Here is a 17,244-nt window from a genome sequence, read left to right as displayed (position 1 = left end):
TGTAAGTCGATGGTACTTTACTCAGCTCAGCAGAGATGTCCTCATTTCTACCAGCCCTGCAGCAAGTCACTCTCCTTTATAATGTGTTTCACTTGAATGAATAGGAAATTCTGTATATGAAACATCAGTGTCTGAACTTATCCATGAGACACATTCATTCATTCACTCATGGGAATCATTCATTCATTTCCAAGGGAATCTGTCTTCATTGTAAAATTTGCTGCAGTGCAGAGGGAAAAGCTCTCGGTTTCTACTTCTCCATCAGGACTCATTCATTACAATCCAACAAGGCTAAGGGAGCTCAGTCCAAGTGAAGACCTTTGCTTCTTAAACTGAAACCTACCTGGTTTCCAAGGCCTGCAAAAAAAAAAGATGGATTGTGCCCCACCTTTCAAATTTCTCCCTGTATCACATTTCTCCCTAGAATCACATTTTACTAAGAAACTGCAGATGAGTAAATGCCAAAACATTTCAAGCAAAATGCCTTCTCTCAGCATGTCCAACTCCAACAGATTACAGTAAATTTTTCAAGAGTTCATGCCAACTTCAATTTATTAATTCAGTTGTACAACGAACTGTGGAAAATGTAACTAAACAAAGCTTTTCCTCTGCATCTCAACCAAGCTTACAGCTGAACACAGCAGCTGTATCAGCACTTGTTCACCATACTGCAATATTTAAGGCATGTACCAATAATAATATCTTGCAGCACCCTCAGAGCAGTGTTCATTTATTTTAAAATAAGGACCACAGTATATATTATTAGTGAAGACTGCAAGCCCATTGAGAAGCTGAAGTGGCTGAACGGGAACACTATTTATCATGCTGCTAGTCAGAGAAGATAATTTCTCTTCCTTTCAACCCATTCCCTTTAAAGGAAACTAACACAGAGGCCAAACATTTCAGAAATGCCTAATGCTAGATCCACAAACTTTTATCCATCAAAATAGATGGTTAGTGTTTCATCAGCGGCCAGTGCTTAGCGGCCCTCACACATTTCAGTGGTTCCTTTCCATTCTTGAAAGTTAATCCTCCTGCTGCAATTGTTGCTTAAAACCATGATCACAATCTTTAGACAGCCCTAGGGTTTGTTTTTTTTTTTTTTGGGGGGGGGGTGGGTGGGTGGGTTTTTGACAGATTTCAGTTTCAGTTTGGCCTTTTTCCCACTCTGTATCAGCGTACACTCAGTCTGTTGTGCGAGTGGGACTCAGACAAGCTACCTCAGGTGGTGTCAAGGGATGCAGGATGATGGTCTCAGGTGTGTAGGACCTACAGACAGATCCCTTCCGTGTCTGCTCCTTGGAGCAATCTGTCTCGTCATCGTTTTGCACGATGTCGCTGCTGTCGCTGTTGTTGGTCTCGTAGTCAGAAGTGGCTTGCGCAGGATCATCTACAACACAAACCACAGAGCTCGGTGTGTGAACGGCAAGAATTCCACGAAAGGCACCCCGTGACCTTCCGAATAACAGCAACAGGATCTCTGACTCATCATACATATGTGCTGCTTGGCTGGGTCTGAAGCTGGACAATCTGTCCAAAGGCATATACCCTGCAGAGTGTAAAAAACGGGACCAGGGATTGAAGAGTAAAAATATTTTGAGGGCCGTTACTTATGTTGATTAGGTTAAATGAGGGAAACAATATTTCTTTTATATTTTAACTCCATTTTTCTTTAGCATTTTGTACATGTTATACATACAAAAAGGCAAGAAGCCTCAAAGCCTCACCTACATATGTTCTCCCTTTATGTCCTTTCATTATTGCATTTGAAGGAATAAGGTGTTTTTGACAGACAAAGAATTACCTGTTCTGTTCAGGGTGTGTGTGGTAGCATCATTTCTATTTAGTGTCCCATCACCAGCTTCTATTTGGTTATAGGGTCTGCCACAGCTGAAATACATCAAGAAATATGCACAATACAGAGAACCACGTACATCAGACAGTATTATGTAAAATGATTTCCTGCTGACAGTGTAAGATTATGTCATACAATATAAGCCATGGTCCAGGGTGCATTCTCCAGACAAAACTACAAGAGAGAGCTGAAATTTTATTGGAACTCAGGAAAATAAAAGGAGAAAAATAAAAAAAGACCTTGAATTAACTGGCCACCACCATTAAATTTGTGTTGCCAAGAGTAAGCCTGTAATACGTGATTTTCATTTTAAATGAATTTTTTACTCTCTGAATTAATCAGTGAAAAAAGAAAATAAAATTATCCCCTGGTTCTGTTTTCCAGCTGCCCTATAAAAGTGACAACATACCAAGTACATAAGAACCAAGGAGGCATTTTGGACAGAACATGAGGTGAGTGATCTGACATCCATACATTTACCAATGAAATTAGAACATAGAGTTTGCTTCACCATTCCCAGAACAAAAATACATTCTGGGAGGGATCACCATATCATGGCCCTTTCAAACGTCTGGCTCTTCCCTTCCAGTAAAAAAGCTTTATTCCTTGTGTGTGATTCCCTTTAAGCCCTAACTGTGAATTCAATACCAGCTGGAACGTTTCAAATTATAATGTCCCAATATGACTGAGTCTAGGACCTGAAGAAACAGTGGTGTATCATGAAAAAATGAGAGAACATAACAAATCTGAAATCTCATTTAGCAGTATTATATCAAATCTGTCCCCAAAAGACTGACACTTTAACATTTCTTTCTCTGATTTGAGTCAGTATTTTGAGGCATATCTCACATATAACCACCCTTGAAAAGCAACTATTACAAAATTATTTTCATTGGTCAAACTTTGTACTAGAAACTTTGTACCATTTTAAGTTCAACATGTAAAAATGGCTGAAATCCTATGCCAGAGGGCTTTTGACCGGGTCATCCAGAACACATCCTGGAACTTGATACGCCCTGCAAACACAATGAATCCCTGAAAGACTTTTAAATAAAAATGCAAATCTGTCTTCAATGATACCTGTACTGCATAGCCAAGCAAATAAATCATGTATCACTCAGGTTGCTAAACAAGATGAAAAAAAGTATTAATTTCTCTGTCCCGCGTTCCTTGTGATTTCCATAAGATCAAAGATAGAGAGCCCTTGATTGGGTGTAATGCCACAAGGCTTTTGCATCACTGTGAGTGCACCTCTTTATTTCCTGAACATATGCAAACTCACACTGATTTAATAAGTACGGTCCACAAAGCACTGTATTGAAATAAAAAAAAAATTACTTGAGCTACCCAGCAGCACACTTGAAAACTACTCTGTGTTGGAACTAAACGTGCTCACGCAACTTCAACTCAATCCCTTCATGCACAGGCATTATAATACCCTCCTTGACTTCAGGATTGTTTAATATTTTTTGCACGGGATTCCTGCCTCATCCACTAAGCAGAATTAATACATGATTACTTACAAGTTATTTTACTGGCAATGGCTGGTGTATGTTCTTGTTTACTGTGGTCTTCAAACTGCGCTGTCCTACCACATTTCACCTTGTTAGTAAAAAAGAAGTACAGTAAAACTGCCATCTTGATGCCACTGCCTGGGTGGATCTGACTTAAAACACTGAACCCATCAAGAGTTGACTTCCTCTTTTGTTGTAGGGGGTGCGATTGGTTTGCTGGTGGCAGAAGTTTGCTGACTTGGCATTGCTCCCCAGCAAGGCAGGGGTTTTGGCAGTAAACATAGCACATTGTACACCATGAAGACTAGCAACCTGCTATGCAAAAGCTCAGGCATTAAAAATTTACTTCCACTGTGTTAGTTTAACTCCCACAACTTGTTAACCCTTTAATTTCTTTGGTATTTGAGATTTTTTGTTTTGATTTTGCTTTTTAATTGTGTCTACATTACTAATGGGTGCGTTATTTGTGTGCTGTTAATTCAGCTTGTTATCTGTGGATTTGACACCTCTGTCAAATGGCTAGAAATTTCTAATGGCTAGAAATGTGACAGTGCTTGTAATTTTTCAACAGGGACTTAAAGACTATTAGCACCAGTAGGTGCCAATTCTATTAGCAAATGACATCATAATATTTTAAATAATATGGGTTTTTTTCAAATAATCAACAACAAAGTCTGTGTCAGCAATGTAACTATTTGCAATGCTTACACAGTCTAAGCTTTTGAAAACAAGCAAACTGAAAACCCAATATGCTATATAACCTACATAGATTCAATAAGACAGCATCCACATTAAAGTTAATGAGCATTTTACCAGTGATTACAATGAAATCAAAGTTTGGACATATGAAGAAAATATATTTCATCACTATCTACAACAACCTTACATTGATTTTTTTAACATTTTTATTGCAACTGTTAACCCGTTTTCTTTAATAGAAGGCTTCCAGACATAATTATTACTTGTGAAAGTAATAATATTTTGTTGAAGTAGTAATAAGGACACAGCTTAAAAAGACAGTAGCACCTTTATGTTATATTCTATTGTGTAATACAGTTTTCATTTCAAATTAATCAGTCCAAGTCCTAGTTTTGCTATAACTTTGGAAAACTTTTAAAAGCACTTACATTTCTATTTAGTTACCTAAACCCATCTTAAAAGCCTGTTGGGATTCCAGTCTGAACTGCAGTGAGGATGACTCCCTTGAGCAAACTTGCAGTCTCAGTTTTGACTTTCTCACACCCCCTTCCTTGCCCTGCACGCAGTGTCCTGAGACACATCCACAGCCACGTGACTGGAGTCAGAAAGGAAAAACCATTTCCAAAGACAGTCAAACTTGATAGCATTTAATCCAGCCTCAGATGATGTGCTGTCCACTAGCTGGCCACTAATCACAAATCACTCACTGCTATGACCAGAAGTAACATCTAGTGAGTAAGATAACCCTGAAACTGCACTGGAACAGGTTTAGGAATACCAGTGTTTCCCACTGTTCTGGACAAATATTGCAAACTCCACTAATACAATTTAGCAACTGAATCCTTTCTGAGAAGATAAGCAGAACAACTTTCTTTCCAAAATGCTGATTTTGCAAAGCAGGATCAGCCTGTGTTATCTAATAAAGGGCTACTTTAAAGTGCGAAATTAAACTGTGTAACTCTAACTCTTAGTACTTGAAAGAATTTATCTGTAGTTGTTTTCTGAAAAAAAATCCTGACTTTACATAATCTGACTCTGCCTAGGGAACACAGGATCAACTCCTCCTCAGAGAATGCTCAAAATTGTGTAGCCTTCTGGAATTGTTGGCACATCTTTACCAGAAGCCTACAGGCCAGGATCTTTTAAACCCTCACAGTCAGATTTTTCTTTCAAACATCAGGTGCCTGCTGTGGAAGACTTGGCCTGTGACCTGAAGGTGACTATTCATATTAGGGGGCATGGCATAAAAAACACAGGTTGTTAACATGAAATCCAACTTTGGGATCTGCAAATCACTGGCAAAGAATTTATTTATGAATCAGACTGTCCATCTGACATCAGTAAAAGCAATAAATGTAGTTAAGACTTCCACTTTAAAAGCATTTTGTAGCATCAGTCTACACAATAAGTCAAATACTACAAACTTGAAATGTCAATACAAAATACTGCAGTAAATCACAAAATCTTGTATGTGGGCCAAAAGAGCATGTTCTTGAGAACAATGTGAAAGTAATCCTACTCATGTCAAATTACAATCTTACCTGCTGCAGATGACAGAGGGGCTGATAACAGGATCTGACAGTGGAGGTGCACTCTGAGAAGAAGTTAAGACTTTGTGTGGCTTTAAGCCCTGCTTGGTGTCAGTATCTGTAGAGTCTGGAAATGACACAGAAGATGTTTTTCCAGTAGGACTTGTGGCAGGGGTCCCCTGAATTGGTGAATGGCACGGGGAGGTGAGAGGTGAAATATTTGGTGGGATACCTGGCAAGAGAAAAGAAGAGTCTTGTCAATTAAAAGAAGTGGCAAATGGTTGCAATTAGTTCACTGTGCAGAAACACTCCTCTTGAGATGCACAAGTACCAGCACAGCTTTCAAACAGAAAAATAAGAGAATACCCTACTCCACTCTGAGCCAAGCCCAGGGCTGTCAGAGGGAGATGAAATTCCATTAGTATCAGCCACTTCTACCTGCTGAAGATCTGGCTCAAAATACAAAGCATATTTTCCCTAGAGCAGGATGCACTAACTGGCAGGCATGAAATGAAAAGCATGTGTTAGTGGCGTGACTATTGGTATCAACATGTTCTACTGACAGAGACACCAAACTCCAAAGTTCCCAGACCCATCTGCAGATGCCAGATCCACCTTTGTTTTGCTGTCTCCATCTGTAAAGCCAGGACAAGAACAGCTTACATACATTCCCAGAAAATTTGGATTTTTACATGTTTGAAGACAAGGAATAAACCAAAAAACCAATTTTTAGTGGTCATCCATCATATAAAATACTGCACTTCTGGTGCCATTTCTGCATTCCTCACAGATTTTGGCCTTGACCTTGTGCAGTTTGAGTTTAGTTTTCAATATCTGTTGCTCACTAAGGGAACTTGCAACCATTACCTGTACCAGGTGGTATTGTTACTCCTGAGCTAGAGTATCAGGAACTGCCAATATCCACGTGTAAGCACTACTGAGATGTAGTGACCTTTATTCTCTCTGACCTTTATTCTGTCTAAGCACCACTGCAAAGATGAAATGCATCAGCTGGTCCAGAGCTTGAAACAAAGTGCTGCCTTCTTTTTGAACCCACTTTACATTTGTCTAGTCTCAGACAAAATTCCAATCAAAACATAGAGGGGCAAACTTAATCTATCTTGAAAGGAAATGCACATAAATTGAGTTACCTCCTGTTCTAAAGTTTGTAGGAACTCAGCCCCAGTTAATTTACCACAGCCATCTTCAAAGTCAAATGATAGAAAGACCTTAGGAACTTGAACTGGTTTTATGTTTGAATTGTGCCCACTATCTAAATGTATTCCAGACACAAAATTTATCTTAGAATAAGGCGACATGTTGCCTTATTCTGAGTTTACGAAATACTAACCTTGCAGGATACATGTATATAGCTCCAGTGTTTTTTCCTGATAGCAACTTTCTGTGATATGAGGCTAAAATATGATTTATTTTTGACAATCCAAGAGTTAAAAAAAAAATTCTGACAGTTATGGAGCTGTAATTTGGTGATATCTAACATCTCCTCAGTTTTGATTAGGGTATTTCTTCAGCAAACATGTGGCATGTATTACTCTCTTAATTCAGTGACTGAAAGTAGGATATTACGCTTGTCTTGAGATCAGAAAACTACAGCCTTCAGAGCAATTAAAATGTTATCAGATGGCCACGACACAGGGAAATTGCTTTCAAACACAGAAAACCTCTGTTTCACATTTACGAATTCATTGAGATATCGGCTTTCCATCCAAAAAAAATATGTCTTTAAAAACACTTGGCAGTCTGTTAGATGTGCAGAAGATTGAGTTGGATTATTATCTATTTTTGAGCTACATGTTACCAGGTAATATTCATAACCCTTAGAGGATATGATTTGGAAGATACAATACATATGGTCATCTTTCAATGGTTAAAACAAGTCCTGGGAATTTAAACAGCAGTTCTCACAATAATGTTTCTAATCACAGCTGCCTTTCTACTGCCAGTCTGGGCTCCTGTCTCCTGACATATTTTTTGTTGCGTGTGTTTTGTGTTTTTTTGTTTGTTTGTTTGTTTGTTTGTTTAAAGAGTAATTTTCCAGGGTAGGTGACCACAAATAAATAAATAAATTTACAAGAAAAATGCAAACCTATTTTCAATAATCAAACATTTAACCATTATTGGCAAATGTGAGAGTAAATGTGTCTTGCTACAGCAAGGAATTTTGAACAGTCAAGATAAGAGAAGAATAAAAATACAAAGAGAATTTTTTAAGTACATCCATCTGCTTAGGTACTCCTGAACTTCTTCATATGTGCAGTGTTGAAGATATAAAACAGTGACTTCAATGTGATGTGAAATGACATATGAAAACACTTGATTTTAGATATAACTAGCAGCTGTTTTCATGCATAATTAAAGACACATTTTATAAATTAACAGATTTACAGATTTAGCTAGATCAACCTCTACTAATAATTATTGTATCTTGCCAATGGAGCTAATATATAAAAGTCTAAATAGTATTAACTATGGCAAATGGAAATAATTATTGAGTTGGAACATGAAAACAAATCATAACTAAACTGCATGATTATAAACAGCCTAAAACATTGAAATATCAATCTTCTACACAAAATGCTGACACAAAACTTTTATTCCTCTCCATCAATACCCCTAGGAATTGCTTGTGATGGAATGGAGATCCCCCTTCATCATGTGGGAGCTCACGTACTTGGGCAATAGAGATGACTATTAACATTTTCTGAAAGCAGAATTTACTATATGTACAACTGACTGATGGGGTTGGTAAGTGTTGTTTTCAAATACAAAATATTATACACCCCACCCCTTTCTCTTTTAATTCGTTAGGTAATCTCCGAAAATTACAAGTCTAAGTGTAATATTTGTTTTGTTTTACAACAAACTCCTGGATTCTTGGTACTGTATCTCCATTATTTTCCAGGTTTAATTTTATTCAATTCCCTATGTGCCTATTACCTTTTAAGATAATACTGTGTTACTTAGTCTTCCCTGTGATAACACAAAGCAGCTGCCGTACAGGAGGAGATGTTGTACAGTTCTCTTCAGTTTGAAAAGGAGATGAGATGTGACAGTGCTAGATATGCGAAATAATTGTGCAGCCGTATCTTCAAACCCATCTCTAAGCTGGGATTCTGTTACTTTTTCAATGTCAGACCTCAGGTGTGTATCAATTTCCCCCTGATAGCTGGGTGGCCAGTATCTCTGAGTAACATTATCTCAACATTATTCCATGTTTGGAAAAAACCCAGGCTGGTATAAAAAAGGGAGGCCTTGTGATAATTTTGAATTACAAGTTAAAGCATGAGTAAACATTATATTATCCTGCATTTGTACAGGGAGGAGAACCACATTACTGTGGATTAAGGACGCTTCATGGCTGTCATATCAAACATTTAATTATGAATTCCAAAGTCACCTTCTCAATTTCTTTCCCTGGTTAAAACAGGAGTAATGGGGTTTTTTTAGAGTCTCAAAAAGCAGAGTGAAAAGCCCCATATTTCTCATCTCTAAATATCAATAAGAACTACCTGTACTTTCTCATAAATAAATATACAGAGATAGACAGAGTTACAAAGGCTTTGTCTCGGATATGTTTGCATAAGATGGGTCAGTTGCTGCTTACAGCTGAAAATGGCATTATGAATGTTGTGCTTCAGGAAATCTCAGTCAGACAATATGCACAGACAGTTAATGTCATAAATGTTACAGAAAACACTCTGTTCTCAGCCCTGTTGTAGTCAAGGGAATTACATGGATATAAATCACAACACAGTTTCGTACCACACTTGCTGCATCATGTCATGACTAACCTCTACAAATCAAAAAGTCAAAACATTTACAATGGTATCACTATGAGCTACAGTATTTTAAGACATTGTGTTGTTTTTTCTTAAATGCAGGAAATAACCATAATATACTGATGGAAAAATAAGAAAAGAAGCAGATTGGACAGAGAACAAAAGCAGCTGCACTTGCTAGTCATGGGGAGCAGCTAAGTGAGCCTGACAGAGCCATGGATGCCCACTCACCTTGCCTGCTCTGCCTTTTGGCATTCACGTGGTTGGTAGAAGACATGGTATAGGAGGTGGAGAACGACCTGCTCTTTGTGATTGTCATCAGAATTGAGCTGTTCCAGGAGTCAGGGCTGCAAAAACAGAGCACAAACAAGCACCATTCAACACGGGAAAAAGCCTCAATGGCAGATCTTAAGAAGTTAGGAGCTGCAGCAAGAAATATGTGATACTGGGATAGCACAAAATCTGATAAGGAAAACAACATCTATGGGCTGGCTGAACTGCAGTTTGTGAGGTGCTCAGTACTGTGTTCAGCAAAAATATTTACAATGCAGACACTCCAAAAGCTGGGCTTCCTTTGCTGCTGAGGCCTCTTTACTTTATTTATACAGATGCCTTCTTTATATTGTTCTGAGGGTACACAGAGGCTCAAAAGTTGACTTGAAATAAGTTAAATTTATATTCTCTTTTAACACCTCCTTAAAAGAGCCAGAAATGACACAAGTTCTCAGTACAACTAAAAGCCCAGCCTCCTCTGCTGCTGGTGCCACAGCAGATACCCACCAACCTTTAGGGCAGTGGAGGAGCTCCTCAGGAGAGTGGGGAGGTTCAGAAGCACCCTGCATGGCCATGGCTCCTGGTGTGCCCCTTCACACTCTAGCCAGCTGCATCCCCAAACAAATCCTACTGACAGACCCTGAAGACACTGGTCCAAGAGAAACATACTGAGGGAAAATAGGGGGCATTTGTCTCCGGGTGTGGAACAAACGCTTGTCCCCTACAACAGCATGGGCCAACGCTTTCAGCCTCCAGGCTAGAACTCTGTACCAAAATCCTTCTGTACAGTGAGAAAACTGTATTTATGATTCTTTTCCCAAATGCCACTCATCAAATTTCAGCTGCTTGCAGGGATGCAGCACTGGCTCTTATAGAGCAAGGCCTGTGAGCCCTCTGGACAGATCCACCAGGCATCTCAGGCTCCACGTTCCCCCTCACAGTCTCACATGCAAGTGATGAGGTGACACGCAACCAGAAGACAGACTTTTAAAGTAGTCTAGCTCCAGCTGACCTTGAAAAAAACTTGAAAGAAAAAATAAGCACTCTGAAAGAAAAAAACCACATAACAGTGTGTTACACCTCTACAAACATAATGTTTTGTAAGAGACGTACTACCTACAAAAATAATTGCTGGTTGTCTTCATTGGCCCAAATGCCTATAATCTGTGATGAAATGAGACAAAGAAAGATTCCAGATGGTTTTTTAAAAATTTTCTTTGTTTGTTTTGTTTTATGGTTTTATTTTGTTTTTTAGTTAACACAAAGAATATCACACACTGGCCCACTGTAAAGTTCAAGAAAAACCCCAACAAAACAAACCAAAAATCCCTTAACCACATTCCTTGACTTCCTAAGGGAGAACCACTGGATATAGAAGTGACTGAGGGAGAGAACATGGAAGTTCTATTATTTTTCCTGTAGCATTACGAGCCATAAGAGGACCATGTCTTACCAGTTATTGACATAGGGTTTGAAAAATACAAGATCACTAATCTCAAACAGAGATTTAAGGGGGATTTTTGCAAATTTGTGACTATAGAAATCTAGAGATGATGTTCCAGGCTGTGAGGAACAAGTTGAAGATTCTGTAACTGTGACATCTGCCACAGGGAAATCCCAGTGTCAGCCTCTCTCCTACCCCTTCAACCTATGAAATATTTCTTTTTCTGTGACCTCTGGAGTGCTTGAATTTGGTTTGGTACAGGGGAAGTGGCAGATAATCAAGACTTTTTTTCTCTTCAGTTCAAAATTCTTCTCCTTGAAAGAAAATCTCTCTTGGTCTGCCAAAACTTTTAAAGCTAGACTTATAGGATCCATTTTTTCCCTTTCTGGAATACACATTGTTTCTCCCACTGTAAGAGAAGTACTACAAACAGTAGGCTGGGAGACTTGACAGAGCTATAATTATACAATTGGCGACATTAAACATAGGAAGAATTGATAGCCTGCTTAGTTGGCTCATCGTGCAGAGTTATATAACAACTGCAGGAAAGGACCAACAATAATATTTAATTGCTCTCCTTCTCCCTCTGATTCCCATCTTGGGATGCTTACATACTACGTGAGACTGGGATCAACAGCATAAATCAAATAGACCCTGGGAACCACAGGTCGGTGAGTGAAGAGCGTTTCCATTTGGTTCTAGCTTTCACTGAGATAGCTGGGACTCCTCACAAAGGGAATTTTGGCCAGCCACGTGTTTTTCTTGCAGTGCACTTTGCAGGCTGCCTTGAGCCCCTCGATGCCCTGCGTGAGAGTCTCCTCTGTGGGAACGGTTTACGCATCTGGAGGAAAGGCTGACCTTGGAAGAATGCAGCTCTCTGGGGCGGCGTTCACCCAAGCTATTTAACAGTCAACATTGGTGTTCTCAGGCCCTCTCAAGTCCCGTGTTTTTCTCCGCTACCGGTACCAAATTTTGAATTTCAGAAAAGCATGTGAGTCTTCTGATAACATGACTCTAAATTCTCTTCTTCAGTTTAGTGCTTTGGTTCTGATCTTTCTTTGCCCAGAGCAAAGTACGTCTCCACATTCTCTCCTCCATCTCCAAGATGATAACCCTTGCAGAGGTTGGGGAGGGGACCTGAACTTTATTCTCTCAGGGTGGCACCACAACTGACTGCCCCCCCCCTACTTTTGAAGGCTCTGCTCCTCTCTGACTAGAGCAGAAGAATATTCATGGAACCAGAAAGGAGGAAATCCTCTTGAAATAGTTACACAACATGATCACAGTTAACAGTGCCTGGGAGCCAAGCCTTCCTTGTCACAGACAAGAGCTCTTTGCACAAGGCTAACATCCATTCAACTTCTTCCTTCACTGTCTGCTACTGGATTATCTGCCACAGACCCTGTGGAGGGTTAAAAGCTGCTCAACTCAGGCTTTATGGTAGCATGGAAATCCCAAAATGTGAGGTACATAGGACTGAAAGCCCTCAGACCTCTGCAAATGCCCTAAACAAGTCATCTGCTGGCTGCAAGCAGCTGAGCAGACACAACTTCTCTTTCTCCATTCCATGAGAAGACCACGTATTTTATGATACTGGCTCAGGGATCGGGCCCTGAGAAGAATGGAGGATGGAGAAGTGCTTTATGAACTGGTTTAATGACAGAATCACATCACTAGGTGTGTTCTTAGAAATGGCTGGGTCACTCGTTAAAATTTTTTCTTGGCTGGGCAATACCCTCGCAGGAAACTGCTGCATATCAAGAAGAATTCAACCAGATATTTTGCCTGTCTTCCAATCTTATTTTGCATTTCTGAACTTTGTTAGCATAAATACATTTTTTTAAAATCTATTTTACTTCCCAATAATACGAATAATTTTGGCACAATCTGACTAAAGTTGGGAATGCTGCTTCTTTGGCAACCCAACTTAAAGAAACATGAAGCAGTAGTTTTAACACACTTCAAAGCCAGCGTTTTTGAACGAGGGACATCATCACACAGAACCAAAGAAATCTGCCCAAACAGAAACATAGAAGAGAGAGGAGGTAATTTGTAACCTGGATGAAGACGATTCATGGGGTTTGATGCTGGCACTGCGATCCCTTCTCACCGGAGCTGGCTCCAGGGTAGGTAATCCTGTGGCTGATGTTGTTGTGGTCCAAGTTGAGGACACTCGTCTCAGCAGTCCTGGGGGCAAACTTCTCCGTAAGCGCTGAGGAGAAATCAGTTGCTGAGAGTTTATATCAGCTTACAAACCCTTCAAAGGTGCAGAAGAAAAACTGCTTCCATTTGATTAATTCTGCCTGACAACAACTCGTGAGGTACTGTAAATCTGGATTCTCCCAGGTATTGGGTTGCCTTCCTTCTACTCAAATCAACACAGGCAATGTTTTAAATGCTTGCAGGGTCTGGACCATCCTCCCTGTTTCAAGTTTTAAAAAAGGTCTACACCCACAGCCCCATAGCTACAGAGGTTTAACATTTGATGTGGCCAAAGGCAATTAAACAAATTAGCAGGGCCACAAAAGTGGATTGGAGCATCTGGTATAAAAGGAAAGCCTAAGAGAGCCAGAATTCCTCAGTTGGAAGAAGGGGCAGCTCAGAGTGGATCTGACTAATGTATACAGATACCTGAAGGGAGGGTGTAAAGAAGATGGAGTCAGGCTCTTTCCAGTGGTGCTCAGCGAAAGGATAAGAGGCAATGGAGCAAAAATTGAAATACGAGAAATTTCATTTGAAGGTAGGAAAATATTTTTTACTGTGAGGATGACTGAATATTGAAAGAGGTTGCCCAAAGAGACTGTGAAGTTTAAATTCATGGAGATACTCAAAAACCAACTGGACATCCTCCTGAGCAACCTGATCTAGGTTGAGCCTAGAAAAACCTTGTGCATGAGGGACTGGACTAGATGATCCCCGGACTGGACTACACAATCTCCAGGTGTACTTCCAACCTCAACTATTCTATGATTTAAACTGTCATGAATTCTGAGAATCAGAGATTCAAGGCAAGAAAGGCTGTAAGAAAAATAAGGGACAGGAGCTCCAACTTTTTTCCTGCTATATCTCCCCAATCCAAAGGTCACTCACTGAAATAAAACTCATTCTCTGGGATATGATGTCTCTTGATAAGCATAGAAAAAGTATCATTATTTACAGCAGATTTTTCTTGACCACCCTGCATTTTTCTTTCACCTGATTCTTCCTTTTCTCCACTAACAGGACTCACATATTTTTTGTTAATTTTTGAAGACAGTGATAATAAGGGATAACGATAAAGAGTCTTTTTGAATCCAGATTTGCTGTTACAGATGCTATAATTTTGTAAGATATTTCTCTTGTAGTTCTCATGAAATGTTTATAATTAAGAACTAAAATAAATATATCTCTGCAATGGAGATCTTGGACTTTGCCAGAGGGTTAAGAAATATGAGATGGAAGAGAACTGTGGTTCTGAAGCTCAAGCCTGAAGATAAATATGTTAACATACTATCTCCTTACCCAAAATAGTAACAGATGCTTAAGGTAAAGACCCTAAATCTATATTTATACAGGTAAATAAAGGACTGCAAATAATTAGTTTTATGAACCATAATACATTTAGGTCAGTGAACTCCAGTCAAATTAGTTCTCTGTAGCATTAGCTCATTTCTTCATCATTCATTTGTCTTCTCCTCATAAGGTATTACACAACACCAAACTGGTATCTGCTCCCTGTGTTTGCTCATGTGATGGCAGTGTTCTTCCACTTAACTTTTCCCCTCAGAGCCCAGAGTGCAGCCATGATAGACATGTTCACCAAAATAAATTGGAAAATGTGGTTAAAAACCCGTGAACCTCCATTTCATACATACAGCTGCTACATAGGCAAATAGGGTGATAATTATCATCACACTAAAATGTAATAAAACCAAGAATCACAAGTGTTGAAATTCGGATACCGGGAAATGCCGGAATGAACGCTGGCTGTGCCATTTAAACTGTAAAAACATAAAAGCATTTGCCTGTGCAACGTATTCTGCCCATATTTAATTTTAGAAGGGAGACTGCAATACAAAAGCATTTTGGTTTTGTTTCAAAAGTGAAATGTAAGCCTTGCAGGACAGCTAGTTAGCAACAAACATACAACTCAAACTACTTCAAAGCTGATATGTTCTCTCTAGCTGTTCACTTGTTAAACGTGGGTAGCTAACACTGGTTATTTCTTGTCAGATTCCTGAGCATTTATAAAGCCATCTGTCAAAGCAGTAATAGATTTTTTTTGTTCAGTCTTCTTTTTCTTCTCAAGACCACTTCTCATGAGCTCACAGTAGTTGTCATACTAATGACTGTGATAATCTTTTTGTTTGTTTGTTTGGTATGCAACATTTTAAACTTGGTCCAAAGACCTGGAGGTCACCAATAGGGAGTTTTTCATTGACTACTATAGGTTTCACACTTCTGGCTAAGGGAAGGAGGAAGAGACTGAAATTCATACAGAATTTCAAATTCCAACCTTTAAAGTGAGCAAAAAGGTCCCTCATATTACTGCTTATTTCCCCAATGCTCGTTGTCTACAATAGTCACCCCTCATGCAGTGGCTCAAATCTTTTGAGTGGGAGGAGAATTTCTGTGTAAGAAGTGATGGGGCAGACCTGTGAGTCTGAATGATAAAAGGTTTCTGCTTGCTCTTCTCCTTGTCATTTCTTCTCCCAAGCTCCAACCAACAGCTGCAAGAAAATATGCACACCATCTGTGTGATCTATTCTGTGTCGAACACCACCTTCTAAACATGCCTGAACCAAAGTAAACCTGGCCGTGAGTTGAGGGATACACAGGAATTGTGTTACTATGAAACCAACAATGGACTAGCTGTCCTTTTCCAGTAGTCTGTCATTGGTGCACAGGATGTTAGTCTGAAGCAAAGAAGCAAAAATCCCAGTGATGTACCTTTAGGGAGAGCCAAGTAACAAGATGATACACAGGCTCCAGTACTCACCTTGGGAATGGCCAGTTTCTCTCCTTTCTCCGGACATTCCTCTGAGTCGGAGCAGGTGTAGTTCTCACTGAAGGACACCAAAGGATTCACCCTTGGCTTGTGGATGGCCTGGAAGGTTAACTGCGTGTTAAGCAGGTTGCTCACTGTTCTCAGCGATGTGCACACGTTGGGGGGCAGTGAAGGATCGGCCAAAAGGTCTGTGATGAGCCCATGTGCTTCTCCCATGACAGCGATATCCACTGTGATACTGGTACCAGAAGACTAAAGAAGAGAAAAATAGCACATGTAAGACAACAGAAGTGAACAACCTGCTGAGCACTATCTAAAGCTGTGGTGAACTCTCTTCACAACTTTTGTTAAAGTGGCTACCCGCAGAGCGGAAAAATAATAACATAAAATAATTCTTTAAATAAGGAGAATGATGCTGAATAGATTGATCATCAGGCATAATGCTCACAGTCTGCAAAGACTTTGGAACTCTATCATATCTGATTTCATGGCTTTCATCATCTGCAGCTGACAACCCATCCGAATGAATTGTTCAGGTTCCCTACAGAGACATAGTCAATGGCCAGGGGCTATTTGCACAAATAATTTTGGAGACATAGCTTGGGATGGGATGGGAGGAGTCTCTCTTGACAGATGTCTGTCTGCTCACTACAGAGGCATCTAGAACAACTCACGTTCAATGCTCGTGCTTGGTTGAAGGAAATTAATCCCAGGCATATACTGAGATCTTTAAAATATCACCATGCAACTAAACTATAGTATTCTGGTATGGTGGCAACAACATTCTTCTCCAAGAAATTGCATATTGGGCAGCTATACCAAATATGAAATGGAGTAAAGAGTGGATTTTTCAAACCTTATTTTATTCAGATGGAAGTGATGAGAATAGCTACTCTACAGACTTGTATGACCAATTCAGATGGTCCTTACTTTCTCTTGGGTTTGAAATATATACCTTCTTTACATATATCATTTAGGAAGAATTATTAACGGATGTATAAGCAGAACCAATATCAGGGACCAGCTCCTATCACCGGCAGATCATACGGACCCCAACCACGGATATAATTGATGTGCAAATGATGCAACACAAACCAACCGTGGCCCAGGCAAACTGTCTTCATATGTGCAGTCCATCCATCA

At 39.6% G+C, this 17,244-nt stretch overlaps 1 protein-coding gene across 2 annotated transcripts in view; it reads right to left on the bottom strand.

Annotated features, from left to right (window-relative positions):
• The window catches only part of PDE3A (phosphodiesterase 3A), an 84,452-nt gene that overhangs the window by 21,550 nt on the left and 45,658 nt on the right, over window positions 1-17,244 (bottom strand). For both annotated transcript variants that reach the window (XM_027726653.2, XM_027726652.2), the window contains exons 2-7: window positions 16,093-16,353; window positions 13,172-13,326; window positions 9,629-9,744; window positions 5,610-5,829; window positions 1,805-1,890; window positions 1,221-1,390 (exon numbers count right to left, since the gene is read on the bottom strand). In XM_027726653.2, coding sequence (XP_027582454.1) covers window positions 1,221-1,390; window positions 1,805-1,890; window positions 5,610-5,829; window positions 9,629-9,744; window positions 13,172-13,326; window positions 16,093-16,353 — 1,008 coding nt within the window. The remainder of the gene's footprint in view (window positions 1-1,220; window positions 1,391-1,804; window positions 1,891-5,609; window positions 5,830-9,628; window positions 9,745-13,171; window positions 13,327-16,092; window positions 16,354-17,244) is intronic.

Source organism: Pipra filicauda, unplaced genomic scaffold (assembly GCF_003945595.2).
Source record: "Pipra filicauda isolate LSUMZ 115617 unplaced genomic scaffold, ASM394559v2 scaffold2_size9829703_pilon, whole genome shotgun sequence".
Taxonomy (NCBI): domain Eukaryota; kingdom Metazoa; phylum Chordata; class Aves; order Passeriformes; family Pipridae; genus Pipra; species Pipra filicauda.
Note: the sequence above shows the minus strand (reverse complement) of the source record. Positions and strands in the feature narration are given on the sequence as shown.